The following is an 18,881-nucleotide window of genomic DNA, read 5'->3' as shown; positions in this document are numbered from 1 at the left end:
ATTGCTTTTAATTGGATACAAAGCATTTATGATTCCATAATAAAAATGGAAATGTGAATAAAAATAGTTTGCTACATTGGAGAATTAAAACAATATTTGGTATTAAAGAATCCGTTGTGAATGTGATAGAAAATTAGTAGTGTGGAGCAGTGTATATATTTGAGGTGGTGATTTGTGAAGTAGCCCAGTATTGCCTTAAATAAAAACACATTTCATTTCTTGTTTTATACATGTGATCTTATAAAGGTTATTTTTGTTTCTGTAACTTAGATTGGTGTATAGTTTAATTTTTGTTAAAAAAACAAAACAAAACAAAAAAACTTCAGAAACCGTTTTTGTAAATAGTGGGTTTATAAAACAGATGGTTTATTTTGATAATACCAGTTTGGTATCTATCTATAAAATACATGAGTCCTTATGCCATACCGTTAAAAACTGAATAAACAAGGCACTTTCTGAAAGGGAAGTGAGATTGTGATCTTACAGATAAACTCGGTGGTTGCGCTCTATCGATGGCATAGGCTCCCTCCGCGCTCTTCTGCCTCTTGCTGACTGTACCCGGCAGCGCTCTCGCCACCTCTCGCTTTTCCACACGGGAATGAGCCTCGGAAGCGGTGCCGCTTGTACTGCCCAGGATAGGAGCAATTTCTCTGTATGCTGCTAACCGAAACGACAGGTGTCCAGTTTGTTGAGTAACCAAAAGCGTGAACGCACTGACGGGAGCTCTCAGTACCCAGGAATCTTCGGTGTTGGTTTTCACGCATCATTATGCTTAACTCAGATGGGACAAGCCAGCTGGATTGAGTGGTACCAAAAATTTTTCTTGGATTATTCTCATTACTGGATGTGACCTACCTTCAGTAATATAAAATAGTCTTTATCTTGGGAGAGATTGGCTTGATTTTTTTTTTTTCCTATAAACTTGTCTTGCCATGTAAAGCTTTGCATTAAATGCTACACTTGATTGCTCTTAAGCTACTCACCTGGAATCTTTGACAGTTTACTTGAATATCAATGCAGAGGGCACATTCCTCCAACCAAATGAAGTGACTGGTGAGAGTGAGGATTATGTATGAAAAGGCGGAAAGACAACGGCTTTTCAACTCGGGCATGGCCCTTGGTTTGCTATCTGGTGCTAAATTCTGGACCTTCTCAGAGTGCCCGTGCTTCCATTCAAACGGAGCCCGTTCACTCCTCTCGTTTTCGATCCCTCCCAAGTGACTAAACTGATAATTCAGCCAAGTTAGTAAATCAAAAGTGCAGTCTGAGAATGATCAAACCAAATCCTTGCGTTTTAACTCTAGGAGAGATTATTATAATGATTTTAAGTGGATGATGCCACGTTCTACCTAACAGAGGCTGTGCGGTTGCCCTGGATGGAGTTGCTGTTGGCTGCCAGACGTGCTGATTGTAGAAGGGATCTTCTGCAGGGGAGAAGAGGGCAGAGAACCTCCTCGGGAGAGGATCCACAAAGCTCGCCTGAAATCTGTTTTCAGATGTCCCTAACCACTGTCACTGTCAAGAGACCTCACGACTGTTAATTTTTAGAAGAATATTGTGTTCGTGTAAGTTAGTTTCAGCATTGACTTTCCCAATGATAGATAATGCGTCTTTTGCAGTTTTTAGATTGAGAATAGCGTATAACTATCTAGCTACACAGTGCTATACTAGAATGCTATTTTTAAAAAAGAAATGGAAAAAAAATGTCATAAGTATCCAGAAAATAATTTCTGGTCTGAATGTCCAAGAATGATATTTTGAATATTGTCTCATTCCTATCCCAGTTAATCAAATTAAAGTGGATGTTGTGTCAGTATAGTCAGTGCCATCTATGGCATGCTCCCTTTTAGGTGGGTACTGACAGCCTGTCCAACAGGTAAACTAGTATGGTTGGGTTTTTTTTCCTCTTTGAAAAAAAAATATTTTTAAGTGGGGGGCCAAAGGCAGGATCTGATTTAAGATGTCACAGACTGCAGAGGGCACTGTGGTTTGGTTAAAGCCACCTACAAAAGTTCCTGAGGAAATAAATTTGGTATTTGCTGCATGCCTGAACTGACAGCTCCTCTGGAGCCTGGGGCTGTACTCGTGCCCCGGGGGCTGCGGGGTGGGATGGTGCTCCAGGGCAGCCGAGCCCAGCTCTTCCAGCACTGCCTCAGCCCACCTGGTCCCTCTCTCGTTCTGCTCCCTCTGTGTCTCTGTCTTCCAGACATGTTACCCATGACCTGTGGTGTATTTGAGCAAAGATGCTTTCTCTTAAACCTCTTGGTCACCATCTGGAATGTGCTGACTAAAGCAGCAGTTGCTGATGGGGAAGCAACCAAATCCAGGAGTCTGGATACAGAGTGCAGACTGGTTTGTGATGGAAAGACATTTTTAAACCAGCAGTCAGCCTCTCTCATGGTTAAGAAATCTTACACTGTCTGAGCACTAATTCAGTGTAAATAAGAGGAGTGGGTTCTTGCATGTTTTGAGGTGGTCCTCAGCAGGACGGGGACTCTTGGTCATAGAGGGCTCTGCTGGCACGTCCTGCCTGTGGCTGTTGGGATGGCAAGGGAGCGATGCTTGTAGGAGTAATGCTGAAAACAGTTGTTGGTTCGGGCAAAGAAGAGTAGCTGGCTGTGTTCTTACAATTTATTTCTGTGCCAAAGAATTAGCTGGTTTGGGGTTCCCACCTGTGCAGGCAGGGACATGCTACCCTGAGGTTTAGGCCCCGTGAGGTAGAGGAGTTCCTGCTCACGCCCTGCTCGATCCCTGGCCGGAGCCTTGGCACCAAGAAAGTGATTCTGCTGAAGGGGCAGGAGACAGGGCCAGGGGTACTGCTGGTGGGAGTAGAGGGAAGAAACTATGAGCAAACAGGGAAATGTTTTTTTCTGTGACTTTTTTTCAAACCTCATCCATCACAAGGCAAGGACATTACTTGGGTTTTAAAGAAAACGAGGATCTGTGTAAGACTTGGATCTTTTAACATTTGCAGAGATGTTCTGAAATATGAACGAGGTAAATATTTTTGTATGAATGTGCATGGAGTGGACACGTTATTTCTCCATTACAGTATGGGCTCAGATCAGCTTCCTGTCAGTTGATATGTGCTTGACGAGACTGTACATTTATTTACACTTTAAAAAACCTGTAGCACTTGAATTTAAGTTTTTAAAATTTTGTCTGTTTGAGTGACTTGGAAGCTAAATACGTAAAAAAGCCCTTAAACTTTTAATTTAGGGATTGAGCCTGCAAACATTTGAACCAAAAATGTAAGAGCAAACAACTTCAGGGATGGGTGGATGATGGATGAGTGAAACTCAAACTGGAGCATAAAGAAGTATAAAGGCAGGGAAGGGGCTGTAGAAGGGGAGGAACCAATAAAAGACCAAATCCTGGCCAAGAGCAGTGCTTCAGAAAGTGGATGAGTTTTTGTTTCTGTTCTCTCAGGTTAAGTAAAAATCTGACAGAGCTGCCTTGAGTGATGCTCATTTCATTAGTGGCTCTGTCAAATACTAATTTTGCAGCACGTGATGTAGAAGCCACTTGGCGGTTTGCTGTGAGTGAGTCGGGATTTGCACAGAGTTGGGTCCATAATATTTTTTCAGAATATTTATCGTGTAAGGTACTGGCTTTGTCAAAACTGAAGTATCCTCAAAGACGTGCAACCTACTGATTTTGGAATTTATTTATCATTTTATGGCTGTTGAAGATAGAATTAGAAATAAAATGTTGAATATACATTCCAAAGAATTAAAAGTTCTTGTTTCGCAGGAAAATTTTTGGTCTAAGTGGGAAGCTCTGACCAGCCACAGAGCTTTAGTGGATGCTCGAAAACCTTTCAAGCCCTCACTTAATAAACTTTTTTATTAGAGAGCAGCTAAATTTAATCAGAAACCTTTGTTGGCTGAACTGTGTTTGCTTCTCTTTGTTTTCTCTCAAATAAACTTTGCTTTAAAAAAATGAATAAATACTTTTTCATTAATGTGCTGTCTTAAAGTCTGTCCTCAAAAAAGCAGTTGTTTTGGAAGAATTTTCAATTTTGATAGTGTTGCCCTTATCTTAAAATAATTAAGAAAAAAAAGATACGTTAGAATACAAAAAGGACTAGAAGATTTTGGTTTGTCTTCTCAGCTGTGGCGTCACACAGAGCTGATGGGCAATGGTTTTTATTTCTGCTTGGTGGGTTTTGTCCAGTGGCTCATAAAGAGTTTCTGACTGCATTTCTGTCATAGGCCACATCCTGTGTATGTGGAGATTTAACAGAAAATGTCCTGAGCTGTGTAAAGCGCGTTGTCTCCACACATACTGGTTCAGTCACTCGAGATGTAGAACTTTAAGTGGCCACAAGCTGGCAAGCTACCAGCTGAGGGACCGCTCTCCCTGTTAAGTTCAAACTTGACAGCAGCAAATGTGTTTTCACCTTTTCTAAAAGCAGCTTTATTTTAGCAGAAGAAAGGTTGAAAGTCACAGTCAAAAGCACATAGTTTATTCATTAGTTCTTAAAGTTAATTCTGTAACTGCTACCCCACTACTCATAAAAGTAATGCTTTATAGCGAAATCTGGGCTTTGTTGGAGTGAAAAAACAGTGGACGTGCTTTTGCTGCTGTTTCCTTTATCCTGGCACGAACAATAAAATGAGTAACAACGTTCAGAGAGCTCTTCTTATTGCAGGCGGTGGTTTTCTCTAAAAGAGTGTATTTTGATCAGGTTCAGTACTGATAGATGTCTGAAGGTCTTTCATCCCAGCAATAGCACTGCGCTGAAATAAGGCTTTTTAGGCACTAATTTCTATCGTCTCTGAAGTCTAGCTTCAACAGAAGTAAGTCTTAGTTAATTTCTCTCCCTCTTGTTAGCCCAAGCAACAGACATGACAAAGAGCAGAAGTGTGTGGTGTTTTAACAGATATTCTGAAATTTGTGGGGAGGGAATAGGTGATTTTACTTTGTTTCTGCTGGAGGCTATTCAAATTTTAGATTTCACATGTTCTTCTACGGCAGAGAAACGTACCTTCAGCCTTACTAAATGGACTAGGTTCTGGGCTACTGCACCCTAGGACTACTGGCTACTGTATATTGTGTGGATCTGCATTTCTCAACTTGGATCTTAGGGAACTGGGAATGATCTTTTTTAGATGCCACAATGACAATGCTGAAGAAAAGTTGAATGGATTGGGAGCTGCTCGATGCTGTTGACCAGGAGTTAAGTCTGTACTGTAATATATGCTGCCTGCACAAGTTTGAGCAAGTATATTTTCTTACACGATGTATTGATGATAAATACCCTAAAAACTGTAAAGAGTTCAAATACCTCCAGAAGGAGGTACTCCACAAATACCTAAATAACCAGGTCTGTCTTTATCACCATGATTTGAACCAAATATTTGGCTTCTTCCTTTTTTTTTTCTTTTTTGAGATGTTTTACAGTAGTCCACTGGAATGGGCTTGTGACCGTCCAGCTGACTTCAAGACACCAGCAGCCACTGTATGTGCTATTTCAAGTAACTAGATCCACCCACCTGACAGTGCCTGTACATCCCCTTACTGTTGAGTGTATTAATCCCAAGTTCTTCCAACTTTGCATATAAAAAGCCTCATCTTGCTTGTACCAAGGCAATTCTGGGTAATAGTCAAAACACAACTGTTTGAGCAGTTGGTTCGGCATGACTTATCATAAGCATCTGTGTTTATATTAAAACCTCATTGAATTTTCAGGCTTCTACACTTCTTATTTCAAAGATCTAGATGATTCTATGTTTGACATACGTAACACAACTCAATTTATCCACTCAAGTAAGGGCAAACTAATGGAGAAAAAGTATTTCCTACAGAATTGTCCTTTCAGTTCTGTAAAGCACTGATTGGAAAAGCAATTCATCAAGTAGAGCTTGTGTAACAGGAAGGTGGCCTCTACCCTTCTTTCAAGTCAATGAGGAACTTTTTTCACATTTGTCTCGTATACTCAAGAGGCAAGGACAGGGAGCTGCTGTGGAACTGTCCTGCAACTGCTGGTCTGCTGTGACCAATGATTTCTGATTTGTGGCAGTCGCTTTCTGAGCCTTGATATTTCTTGGTGTACTTCTTCAGATAACATTTCATGGAGTATTTGAAAATGAGGTAACTCAGTTCACTGAGATTTAATACAACACACAGGCACGAAGTTGCCACCAGAAAATAAAGGAAAATCATCTTCTCAGTGGGTTTAGAAATATAGCAGTCTACGGTATTGGGACACGGTCTTACATCACATTTCACAAGATGAGGTACTTTGAATCCATTGTACAATTTATAAAACAGAACAAGAAAAACTATTTCAAATCCTGTTTTTAAAATAAGGCTGATAAGGTAAGTGCACAGCAACCCACCATCTATCTCTCTGGGACTTTTATAAAGTTTCTGGTTGTGGCGTTTCTCTCTGTTCTCTCGGTAAGCGACGTGAAAAACAACCAAGAGCGAAGGAGTGGAGACCACGATTAATTGCAAAGCCCAAAGTCTGATGTGGGAGACGGGGAAAAAATGGTCAAAGCAGACATTTTCACAACCGGGCTGCTGGATATTGCATTCAAATTCATCGTGTTCATATTTCCAGATGTTTTCTGCTGCCACAACATAAACCAGTAAACGGAATATGAACACAACTGCTACCCAGATTCTTCCAATTCCTGTTGAATATTTATTAACTCCACTCAGCAGATGACGCAGGAATCCCCAGCTCATTTTTCTCCTCAAGGAAAGAAGAAAATGCTGTATTGAAGAAACACATGATCAGAGACATTTCCTCTTGGGTGAAGAAAAATGAGACGTTCATTAAAGGTGAAATACAACCAGTAGCTGAAGCAATTTAAAACTATTAAGCATTTAAAAAGGAAAACAACAACAACAAAGTGCCCTTAGTTCTGATAATTTGTACCTTCTGAGGCTATTACAGAAAATTTACCTGCTGTTAGAACAGATTTTGTCAGATTTTGTTAGTTGAAGCCTAATTTTTCTGTTACACTGTCCTCTGCTAGAAAATGTTCCTGTTCTTCCTGAGGGTCTCCCAAGTGTCAGGTAGAGGTTTTTTGACAACCCAGGCTAACAGTGTACCACGGGGGTACACTCAACTTAGCCCTGTCAGATAGACAAATACTAAGTGCAGTCAAATCACATTTCACTTTATAAGAGCCATAATAAGTTGACTACCAAAATGCAAATTGTTGCCTTTTTGTTTGTGGTCTAAGTTCTTGGTGAACTTGTGCAATACTTTAAATCCTGCCCTGCTTCACTGGATTTCATTATTTTTTTTTTTCTTACCATTTAAGAAATGCACTAAACTTTAATCCAAAAAATGTTTTTATTTTAAAGTTTCTTTTCCACACGAGTCTCCCCCTGTCCTAACTCTAGAACATTTCTTTTCAAAGAGCTGGCTGAAGAGCTATTGGCAGTCAGACTCTCCTCAAAGTCAGGAGACCATAACCACCAAGAACATACAATCACCTTCCCACCTGGCCCCACCTCAGAGGTCTGTGCAAATCTCTGAGGATACCAAGTTCCTTTGTTTTGTAAGAACAAAAAGTAGACACTCTCTTAGGACACAGAATGGCTGAGAGACATGAAGAGGGCAATTTGAGAAGTTTCCAGATCTGTGTGTTCTATCTTTTAATTTCTTCATCCCATCTACTGCTCCTGCAAGCTGCCGAGCAGGAGAGAAAAATGTGCCCCTCCATGGCTTCAGTGGCACATGCAAATCCTGCTGCCAATGCCATAGCTGCAGTTAGTTCCAACGTATGAGCAAGTTGAGCAGCTGGCAAGTTTGAATACGAGTAGTAATCAGCCACAGCATCCCAAAGCTCAGCTCAGATGGAAAGCTCAGTACTTCTTTTGCTTTCCCTTGGTTCTGTAGTCCATCATGACCTCTGCCAGATTTCAACTGGAAAACAAGGTTATTTGCCTATTTTGGTATTCTTATGTTGATACTGTTAGAACTGGTGAGCTGGTGACTTACTTGAGGAGCTGAGGGACAGCTGCAGAAATTAATCTATTGCTGATTTATATTGGGAAGGATGTTGAAAAAAGATGGTCTCACGAAGAATGGTCACCAAGAAACTCCTGGATGCTGCAAGTAAAAAAGAATAACACAGGAATATCAGTTGGCATGTATCCTACTGGACATACGCTTATATGCTTTTAAATATGTTTGTCAGGGTGGTGACTTTGTCATTAAAGAGCTATTTCTGTCTTCCATGTCTGCAACTGGAGCTCAAGCAGAAGTTTAAATCAAGCTCTTCAAGACTTCAGAACTAGGACTTTAATGCTTCCTAGATAAGTAATACACAGCCACTAATACAGCAAAGGAACTGAAGATACTACCATGTAACAAAGCACAGGCAAGCAAACAAAGCATTCACATGAGCGAGCATGCATATAACATGAATGAATGCATCCTGTGGGTGAGCTGTCCTTTGGAGGAAATTTAAAGGAAAACCTGAACAGGCCCTTCTTAGGATTTTAAGATGTGCTCAAGCACTGTAGAAGGCAAGACTGAATTGTGTTACTCCACTGAAAGTGAGTATGGCGGTGAGTGGGCTTTTGCTAATGGCCATAGGAATGGCACCATCCCCTTCTAATGTATCAATCCATGCCTGGAGTTACACCAGCTCTGAGCCTCCAGCTGAACAAGTTGGGACAGAAATGAGAGATATGCCAGGTCACCAGCAAAGCACAAAAATCAGCGAGAACCTACACTGGTGGAAATCAGGCCATGGAGATAACTAAACAATGACTGGGAATTTTACCTTGAGGTCTCTTTTCCCAAAGCTGCTACTTCCTTACCTGAGCAGCAAGAGGGGTTAGAAAATAACAACTTTATACCTTCTTTTGCCATCCCACATTGAGAAGGATATAAATGGGAAAGGAAGTCCTGCCCAAAGAAAATGGGGATCAAGGAATTAACTAAAATCTCTAGCAGATCCTGAGCAGTGGGCAAGTTCTGGCCAGCCAGAAGATCGGATGGATGAAATTCCTGCACAGCGATTTTGAAAGACAGCAACACATTTTTGTACCTAGTTGGCTGGTGGTGAGGCAGCAGCAGGGATTTCACAGAACTAAAGATATGCTCTGTTGATGAGAAACTGGAATTTATTAAAGGACTGCAGAGCAGGTCTTGTGGCCAGTGGCCCTTCTGCAGACTTCTGTCTGCAGTTTTGGTGACCTTTTTCCACTTGCAGCCATCATTTGATGTTGAGAAATGGTCGTATGGGATAACCTTCAGTCACAAATTTAAAGGGCCACAGTGCCTGCCTTGTGGTATTGTCCAGGTTGTAACCAAACCAGCACAGCTCCTCTGTCCAAAGGAGCTGCAAATGCGCCTTTGAAAGGTTATGTTTGCTTTATGCAGCACTGTTGCTGTACAAAATTGTGGATGTTAACTGTTGCTCTTGTATCCTTTGAAAATACAATTAATTTACTGAAAGATCACAAAGAAAATTTGGAGTGGGAAAAAAAATGGATTTCAAAGATAAGGAGTTACTCAACAGATAAGCAAGAGAAAATTTACTTCACGGGGCAGCACAAGCACAGACTGATGAGAAGTTAAGTTACCTGAGGCTAGAGAAGACATTAAATGGGCCATATGAAGTTCAGAGCAAAGTAAGGATTCAGACAACAAATAAGAGAAAGCTTCAAGTAAGCACACAAGGAAAAAGATGCTCTCATATTTCGTAACACTTCTAGAAGTGGCAATACACATGAAAGCAAATACCAAGAGTAGTGTAAGGGCATGACACTTTTTAACAAAGTTACATTCTGACTAACAGAAGGACAAGAAAGTAAAAAACTTGAACCAAATCCTCCTGCTCAAAGAGAGATTTTGACCTTAGCATTTGGAGTCAAGAAGGCAAGCTGGCTAAAGAAATTGAGCAGATTCTGGAAAATGCAGATGCCACCATTTGCATCAAGGTGATGTCCAATGTTAAGACTAACGATGAAATAACTCAGAGGTTTAAAAAAGTGACAAAAGGGTCAAACGGGGGTCTATTTGGCACTGTGGACATAAAAGCTACAAAAAGACTCAGCCTCTGTTGGAAATTACAAAGGACGCACCAGAGAGTCTTAAAAAGTAAAAGAAAGATTCTTTGCTCCACATGGTCCAGAAAAAGTTGTTTGGAGCAAGAAGTGAAGAGCAAGGATTTAAGATTAGATTTACTTCAACCCCCTGCTCCATACCCATACACACACTCCAATTTGGACAAAAGCTGAAGATTAGAGATAAGCTGATTTGCTGTACTCGTTTCTAGCTGTAGTACTAGGGACGAACATGAAATCAAGTGCCTGGGCTGCTTCTACTACCAGCGCCAGAAAATGGAGCAGGTAAACTCCCTCCTACATACAGCATTTATTCCCTAGATGTGACTTAAACATCCACCACCACACACGCATTTTGTCCCGCTCTCTAGAGACACAAATGACCAGAAGAACCTTTGCACCACCTTTCCCTCAGACATATCAGTGACTTGGTTCCCTCCCTTAAGGCTGCACACACGCTCTGCTGAACAAACAGAGCAACCTGACTGCACTATTAAACTCTGAATCTAATTTATTGAGTAAAGTTTTTCAGTAATGCTATTGTTGTTGAACATATACATCAAATAATCTCTGTCGTTCAGTGAGTTTTACGGAAGGTTGGCTAATGCGCATTCAGTAATGCATCCACTGAAAAGCATAATGCTCAGAGAAATAGTTCGCCTAGATTTCAGTCAGCTCTGCTAATTTAATTACTTTAAAAGCAGAAAAGGTATCTTTGCGCAGAGGAAAATGGGAGGAAAAGTAAGAGAATGCAAGAACAAACTGACTAAGTAGAGAGGAAGTGGGGAAAGCATCCAAACTGTTAGGAGCACAGAGAGGGCAGGCAGCTCGGAGAGCAGGTGAATTACAGGAGGGAGGTGCAGTGTGATGGGAAATTGAGATTGAACAGTGAGAAATAATAGAACACAAGCCTGGGAACAATGGATCTGTGAATTCTGTACAAGTAAGCTGAATTATCCTCACAGGCTGAGAGACTGAAAAGCACTTTCTTTCTCCGATATAAATGTTGCTAATGGGAGTATTTTGCTGCACCTACAACTTACCATCTTTTTTTTTTTTTTGGACAGGAAGAAAGAGAACCATACATAGTGGCAAAAATGATAAAAGCAGAGAGCAGAAGTAGAAAATCACAGAGGAGATATAGGATCATAAAATAGCTGAACTGATAACAATCTTGAGAATTCATCCATGTTTTTTTACAATTGAATCAAAACATCTTGGCAGCACTTTTTTTTCTTAAGGAGCAAGGATCATCTCAGTGTTATGAGAAAAAGAAAAATAAAAGTGTTGGGACAATGGTTTCCATATGCAACCAAACAAACAATGAAGCTGAACTTCAGATGTTTGTTTAGTAACTGCATTTTTCCCTTATTGTATTTGTTTGATGATAGAAGGAAGTGTGCATCTGTTTTATGGTTGTTGAGTCTTTGTCTCATGGACTGCTTCCCTACTGACTACCAGAAGGCTAAGGTCCACAGGCTGAGAAATGCTGGTTTGCTTCATTTGCTCGCCTTAAGAAGACTTCATTGTGCGCATACGGTTCCTGTGCTATTCAGTCTGCTCTTAAACTGATGGAAACCCCACTAGCCCCACCCCCAACACAGGGCACCTATTCCAGTGCCCTGAAGAAGAAGAGGGAGCAGGAAACCTCCTGGGAACACCAAGGTAGAGTATAATTCCATTCAAAGTCAGCCTACCAAGCTATGTGTGCACCAGCCTTCAAACTGTTGCAGAGCTGTGTTAGGAACTGAAAAACTGTTGCTATGAGTCACTGACCTCACAAGACCTTTGTTTCTTGTTCAGCCATGGGAAAGCCAGTGTAAGGTGATTTCCAGGTCCTTATGAAAGAGCCAACAAGAGAGAACAGAGAGGTCATAAAAATGAATATTGTCTTGTTCAGACAACGCACCTCTTACCATAGAATAAGTAAAGTTTTAACATTAGCATAGTACGGATACTCATTGCTTTTTAAGGCTCTTCAGAAACAAGCCAGGTAACACTTCACAACCCATGACCAAGCACAGCCCTCCCTGTGTGCGTGCTGGCCAAATTATTCACTTCTGCCATGGCTGCTGCTACTGTGGCAGAGTCTGTGGTTCTCAGGCTGATGAGAGCCAAAGGTTTCTCACTTGCATCATCCTTCTGACACTCCCAGTAGAAGTGGAGGCCCCGAAATGGCAGATGTGAATGTACCAGCAATAGCTTGCTCTTCCCCCACAGACTGACAAAAAGTAATTTATAGACACTTTAGATTGAACTTCTTTGATATAAACCCTTCATTAACATGTAATAAGAAATGGAGTCTTCTCAAAATTTCAACAATCTAGACAGAGCTTATTGATTCTACCCTCTCAGTGTTTCATGCCTGTTATTAACTTTTAACTCCTCAGACCAAGAAATAAGCCCTTTGGTATATTAGGAGATAAACCTCTGAGAACTGTTATATTAAAAGTAGAATTCCACAAACAAATAAATAGTGCTCAAAATATACATGTGGTGTGCAAAAACTTCAGCTTGGGTATTTATTTGCTAACCAACTGTAGGAAAGAAATAAAAAGACTAGATGGGAGAGGGCTGAGCTAGTCACGGAGCACTAAACCAGAGCTGGATGCTTTGGGTTTTACAGATGACTTTTGCATAGGCTTCTGCAGCAGGCTGGGACAAATCTCCTTCCTTTCTGGACTTCAGGATCTTAGCTGCCAAACATTCACTTCGCTGAAAATATCACTTCTAAAATACATCTTCCGTAGGCTTCATAACCTTAAGCACACTTGGCATTCTTTTCCATAGCCAGTGGTGGCAAAATCCTGTCTCATTTTGTATTTAAGGAAACCACAAACACCACTTAATAACACAGCAGCTGCTGAGTGTGATGCTTTGCCAGCTGCTAATTGCTGTGGTCTCTCCTCTGCAGCAATGAATGGGTTTAGAGAAAGGGCAGACATGGTTTGCTGTTCTCTTTGTTACTTTGGTAAACTATGTAATTAAAAAAAAATTAAACCCAGAAGTAGCCCAAATGACTTAATTTTTTTCTTCTGAAGTCATGAAGTCTGTATTTCATCTACACAACTACTACTGCGTTTCTCATCACCTTCCTGCCAAACACATAACCCATCTCTCTCATCCTCTCCCCATATAAACAAAAACTCCCTCTGCAGTGAATGATCTTCAACATTAGTATTACTGCTCCATTCAGGCTACTGTTGTTACGCTTTAATCAACTTGTAAACACCACAGTGGACAAAGTCAAAATATTTCCACTCAAACAAGTGATCATCAGTGGCCGCATTACAGTTTGTAACTCCTTAGTTGTTATAAAGTACTGCAATAGCACAACGAAAAGGGGATGGTGTCTGTGGTTTATGCAGATTGATGTGACATTTTCACAAGGCTATTATCAAGCCTGTTTGACACTAGAAAAACAGCTTCTTATTTGGCAAAACCGTATTTTATAACAAGAAATTCTAACTTACCTGCCTCTCAGAGAATGATTACAGCTGTACCCCACCTTCCTAGTGGCATTAACCATCAACGATTCATTTCTGAGAAAGGCAGTTATCGCTTTAAGCCTTGAAAATGGAAACTGCTCGTCCCCTAGGTAATATAAACTAAACGACTGAAACCTGATCATCTCTCCTGGCACTGTTCAAACCAGAACCATAACTTGCCTTTTGTCATCAGAAAGATACAAGGAAACTACAGCATTTGTTTAAAGTCACAGGCTTTAATCTGCATCTTCTGAGTGCTCATCGGCATCACATACACATACACACACACACAGAATCACACACAGAATCACAGAATCACAGAATGTTAGGGACTGGAAGGGACCTCGAAAGATCATCTAGTCCAGCCCCCCTGCCAGAGCAGGATCACCTACAGTAGGTCACACAGGAACGCGTCCAGGCAGGTTTTGAATGTCTCCAGAGAAGGAGACTCCACAACCTCCCTGGGCAGCCTGTGCCAGTGCTCTGTCACCGTTACTGAGAAGAAGTTTCTTCTCAAATTTAGGTGGATCCTCTTGTGTTCCAGTTTAAACCCATTACCCCTCGTCCTACCATTGGTTGTCACCAAGAAGAGCCTGGCTCCATCCTTGTGACACTCACCCCTTACATATTTATAAACATTAATGAGGTCACCCCTCAGTCTCCTCTTCTCCAAACTAAAGAGACCCAGCTCCCTCAGCCTTTCCTCATAAGGGAGATGCTCCGCTCCCTTAGCTCAGCTCAGCTCCACTCAGCTCTAACGCTGTGTGCTTTGTGCTTCCCGATCAGCAACGGCACACCCTGAAGACACACATGCTGGGCTGTCCAAAGCAGCAGGCAAGGATCATTGAGATCATTGTGAGAGACATGTAGGCTGCACACTTGCAAGCCAAGAAGTCACTTGATCAGGTCAATCTTGCATGAACACACATAGAAGACCTCCCTGCAAAGCACTGGCTTTTCATACACCATTCCTACAGGAATGACTTGGAGGATCCAGCTAGCTCTCCACTTCAGATGCTGCTTTGTTACTAACTTCCGTCTCTTTGATTTACTCTCTCTTTGACAGTAACACTACTGCAATATCAAAACAGCAAGAAAGGCCTAAATGAAATACTTCTTGACAGCAACCTTTCATAGTATGGCCTCTACATTTTCTTTGGAAGAAATCTGTCTGTGTGAAAAACTTGAAACCAATATGGAATTACAGTAACCTTCTGAAATCATATAAATAACCTAAGAGCCTTAACTGCCACCCTGTTTGCTCTTTGACATTTTACATCAGATTTATATTTTGGGTTCTCTTGGGCACATAAATTGTCCCTTAAAGAAAAATATTCTTTTAAGCATATATTACTCCTAACAATACATTACACAAATGTTCAGACAGGCCTTTCTATTAAAATTTTAAATTACAGTGGTTTTCCCAAGTGCCTGAAACCTGGGGTTTGTTATCAAAATGATTTTTTGGTTACTGTGCATGCTAATCAGTTCCCACATTGGACTAGGCAGCTGAGCCACTCCCCACCAGAAAGCTCATAACTTAATTTTTTTCATAAATAAGCAATAGGATAAGTGTTTATGTCCTTCCTTAGGCATCGTATCAAGCATCAATGCTTTGTTGGTAATCTTTACCTGGGATGTGGCAATACTACTGAGTAACATTACAAAAAAAGCAAAAAGGTTGAACTCTTTGCCTCTTAAATGAATTCTTCACTGTATAATTTCTTTGCAGTATAATTTATTTGTGTTAAACTTAGTGTGGCTTTTATCTAGGAATTATATGTGAATATTCAATAGTTTTATGGAGAGGAAAGTATCACATACCGTACATGTGTGCCTCAGTCAGTACCTTGGTAGTGTCACCAGAGAAGCTGATGCCTCCAGAAGGTGACTGCAGGTGCCGGAGCTTGGAGCGGGACTGGCAATGTTAGTTTTCAGCTGGGCCAGGGTACAAAATCGAATTGCTCCAAGGCTGAGCCATTCTGAGTCCTCATGCAAGGAAGGCCACAGCAACCACAAGCGCAAACACTAAGACTGCCCCCTCCTTTTTGGAGGTGTGCTCTGAGATTAGCTTAAGTTTGTGTCTAAACCCCACTGTTTATTGTTGGAGTGAGTAAATTCAGTGCTGCACGTTTCCCTGCTCTTCCCTTTTAGTAGAAACTAGCATTTTCTTTCCAGAGGGGATGCTTTGGGGCTTGCTATTATTCTGTTCCCAGTCAGAAACAATCTGCTCACTCATTAATGAAAGCAGAAGCAAACAAAGTGCCTTTTCCCTTCCATATTGAATTCAGTTTAAAAGATTTATAAGCTTGATCAGTATTTGAAGAATAACAATTGCTTTAATCTTTGTTGGAAAGCACAGCTGGGTGATTTGTTTGTCTCTGTCTCTCAGAGACACAGCCAGCTAACAAGTGCTATAGCATATATAATGTTACGAAACACAGGAGATTCACTCTAACAGATTTTTGGTTTTAAAATGCATATTGCCTTAAAACTGTTTTGAATTGTCAGTGGCAAGGTCCCAACAATTGCATGCTGCTGCCTTAGAACTCTGCTTTCTTTCATTGAGAACAATACAAATGAGCAATAGCAGCTGAAAAGCAGCATAAGGGCTCTCGAGGCTGACGTGAGCTGAGCAATAACCACACAGAAAGCTCTCAATGCCGCCTCTGTCTAGCTGGAGATCTGCTCATTTCTTCTTCTGCATTTATGTCCCTAATACAGCAGTTTCACATGTCTCAGTGCAATAACGGTTCCCCTCACCATTAGCTCTAAGTAAGGTTGAGGAAGCACTTGCAATTCCTAATTTTTGCTTTCCCTTCTCCCCTGAAATTGTTCAAGGTAAAAAAAAAACACCACAAAAACCCCCAAACAATTGTCAACTCTAAGTAAAATATCATGAAATTCATAGTGTACAAAACATTGGAAAAATCAGGCAAAACAGGAATGCAAATACACACTGCACACTCCACATGAAAACTCTAACAAATGTGATGAAAATTGCCTCTCTCACTACAAGTCGTATCGGTGCTGAAGTCCCAATGTTGATGCAAAAAGCGTTTTTTTCTCTCTGCGACAGCTCTGTAGCTGTGTCTCTAAAACACGGATATGCTTATCAGTAGCTCGAGGCATCCTATCTTTATTTTGAAGACAATGTGAAGCTCTGTTCTTGCGTGGTACTTGAAACAAGGAGGAGCTGTGAGGTGAATCAGCAAAGACGTGGAGGTGTGCTGCTGCTCCCCGGACTGCACTATGCTGGCTATCGCATGCAAACGGCATCTGCGGGACGCGGCATCTGATTTGCTCTGCTCCCTGCAGAGGCTCTTCTGCAGCTCAAAAGATAAGGGGATGCGAGTCTCAGGAAAAGCAGAAACTGCTATTAAGTTCTGAATGGCCACAATATCAAACACAGAATCCCAAAGGAAATTGTTTAAAAGGAATATAAACCTCAGTAACAGCCTTTGGTTTGGAAAAGGAAGGGGGGTTTGGGTGGTTACTTTTCAGGAGAGATATTCGGATATTAAGAGGATGGGTGACTCAGAAATACCACAGATGTTTACAATTCTACGCCTTATAGAGTCCTTTTAATAAAAAGCTGGCAGACAACTTTATAAGCCTTGATGTATTGAGCATTTCAGCATCCCGTTGGGTCAGATGATAGCAAACCTAATATTCACATTAAAGATAAAATAAGACACTTTCCCACAGTCATAAAGCAAAACTAGCAAAACAGCAAGCAGCCCGGGCTTTTCTTCACTGCAGAGTTAATCTGGTTAGTCGGCATCTGCTCAGCATATGCTGAGTACCAGCGTTCACACCAAAACCCAACCCTGTTTCTACACATAGAGCCTTACCCCACAACTCTTCACATGGAGAATATTTTTTCTCTAGCCAATGGTGTTCTTTGTCCTGTGCACAATTTCTTCCCCTGTAAATGACTTAACTGTCCTTTACAACATGGGCAGTGCTATAGAACTAGCAGCAATCACAGAATCATAGAATTGTTTAGGTTGGAAAAGACCTTTAAGATCATTGAGTCCAAGTGTTAACCTAATGATGCCAGGTCCACCACTAAACCATGTCACTGAGAACTTCATCTACACATCTTTTAAATACATTCTAACAGTCCTTGCCACCATTACCAGGTAAATGTCTTCTGGCATGAACCCATCCTACCGTGACCTGGAAGATACTGTCACGACCCTGACTGACTTTGGGTCAGAAGTTTTATCTGCATGGATGAGGTCTATTAATGGTGCAGAGGGGTACATGTGCTGATAAGCCAGTGCACGTCTCATTGTGGTAATGTAAATGTTGTGCATTCTCATATATAACGTGCCAGTTGCTTGGGAGCTGTATGCAGAACATCTACAGTGCTGTAAAAACTCAAGAAAGCCACATTCCCAAAAACCAAGGCTCCTGCAAAAAACCTTTGTATCAGCTTCTTTCAATCACACGAACATGAAAACAAAGGAGAGCAGCAACCCTTAGTCAGATGTGTCTTTCTACTCAGTGGTTTCCAAACAAAATCAGCTCTGTGGCATATGCTGCCAAAACAACAGCTACCGGATTAGCAGATGGTATGTTGTGAATTAAATGTTGACAAAAAAACTCAGAAATACCACTCAAAACTTATCACCAAAACTTACTTTCCTACTGTTTTTATTACCTCATGATATTTACACAAAGAAAAAAATAATCTTTAGATACTCTATCTGGATTTAGAAGGGACAAGTTAACCTTCAACATCCTCTTACTCTGCCATCTTTCAAAAAAAATAATATAGTTTCATTACTACAAAAGAAAACATGGAGCAAGCGGTTCTGATAGTCCTGGCACTTCTGTATTTATGTTTGTCTCCCTCTGCCTGCACGGCTGCAATAACCAGATGCTCCACCAAAGCCCTCTCTCACACACCCTCCAGATACTGAGAAGTGTGAGTGGGGGCTGATAAATCCAGAACTACGTAGGTACTAATCCACCAGCTGGCTGCAGCTAAATCTTTGCAATATTATCTATCCATCGCATCTCATTTCTGCCCGCCTGTTACCTAAGGGAGCATCTGGGTCTCTTCCTATATTCCAGGTATTGTTTTTTTCCAAAGTTTTAAATTTCTGCCCTTCTTTCTAATGTGGCTGAAACTGCCCAAGGGCATCGAAGTCGGTAGAGACAGAAAGGGGCGGCAGGAGCAGGCAGATGCAATCGCATGGACTTGTGTTTCCTCTGGACTCTGGGTAATTTTATTAATTTTACTGTTTACAAATAATAGGTAACAAAACACGGCTGCAAAGGGGCATTTACATAACCAGGATGCCTGAAACCTTGAGTTCGGGTCTGAATACTAGAAACTGG

The 18,881-nt window shown here is 41.1% G+C and overlaps 1 protein-coding gene across 1 annotated transcript; it reads right to left on the bottom strand.

Annotated features, from left to right (window-relative positions):
* Positions 1-415: 415 nt before the first annotated feature.
* Positions 416-6,696, bottom strand: GJB7 (gap junction protein, beta 7, 25kDa). The gene is made up of 2 exons (XM_009875116.1): positions 6,003-6,696; positions 416-552 (listed from the first exon to the last, which is right to left on the bottom strand). The coding sequence occupies exons 1-2, from the start codon at positions 6,694-6,696 to the stop codon at positions 416-418; spliced, it is 831 nt and encodes a 276-aa protein (XP_009873418.1).
* Positions 6,697-18,881: the final 12,185 nt, after the last annotated feature.

Source organism: Apaloderma vittatum, unplaced genomic scaffold (assembly GCF_000703405.1).
Source record: "Apaloderma vittatum isolate BGI_N311 unplaced genomic scaffold, ASM70340v1 scaffold10268, whole genome shotgun sequence".
Classification (NCBI taxonomy): domain Eukaryota; kingdom Metazoa; phylum Chordata; class Aves; order Trogoniformes; family Trogonidae; genus Apaloderma; species Apaloderma vittatum.
This window is presented reverse-complemented; position numbering and strand designations above follow the sequence as displayed.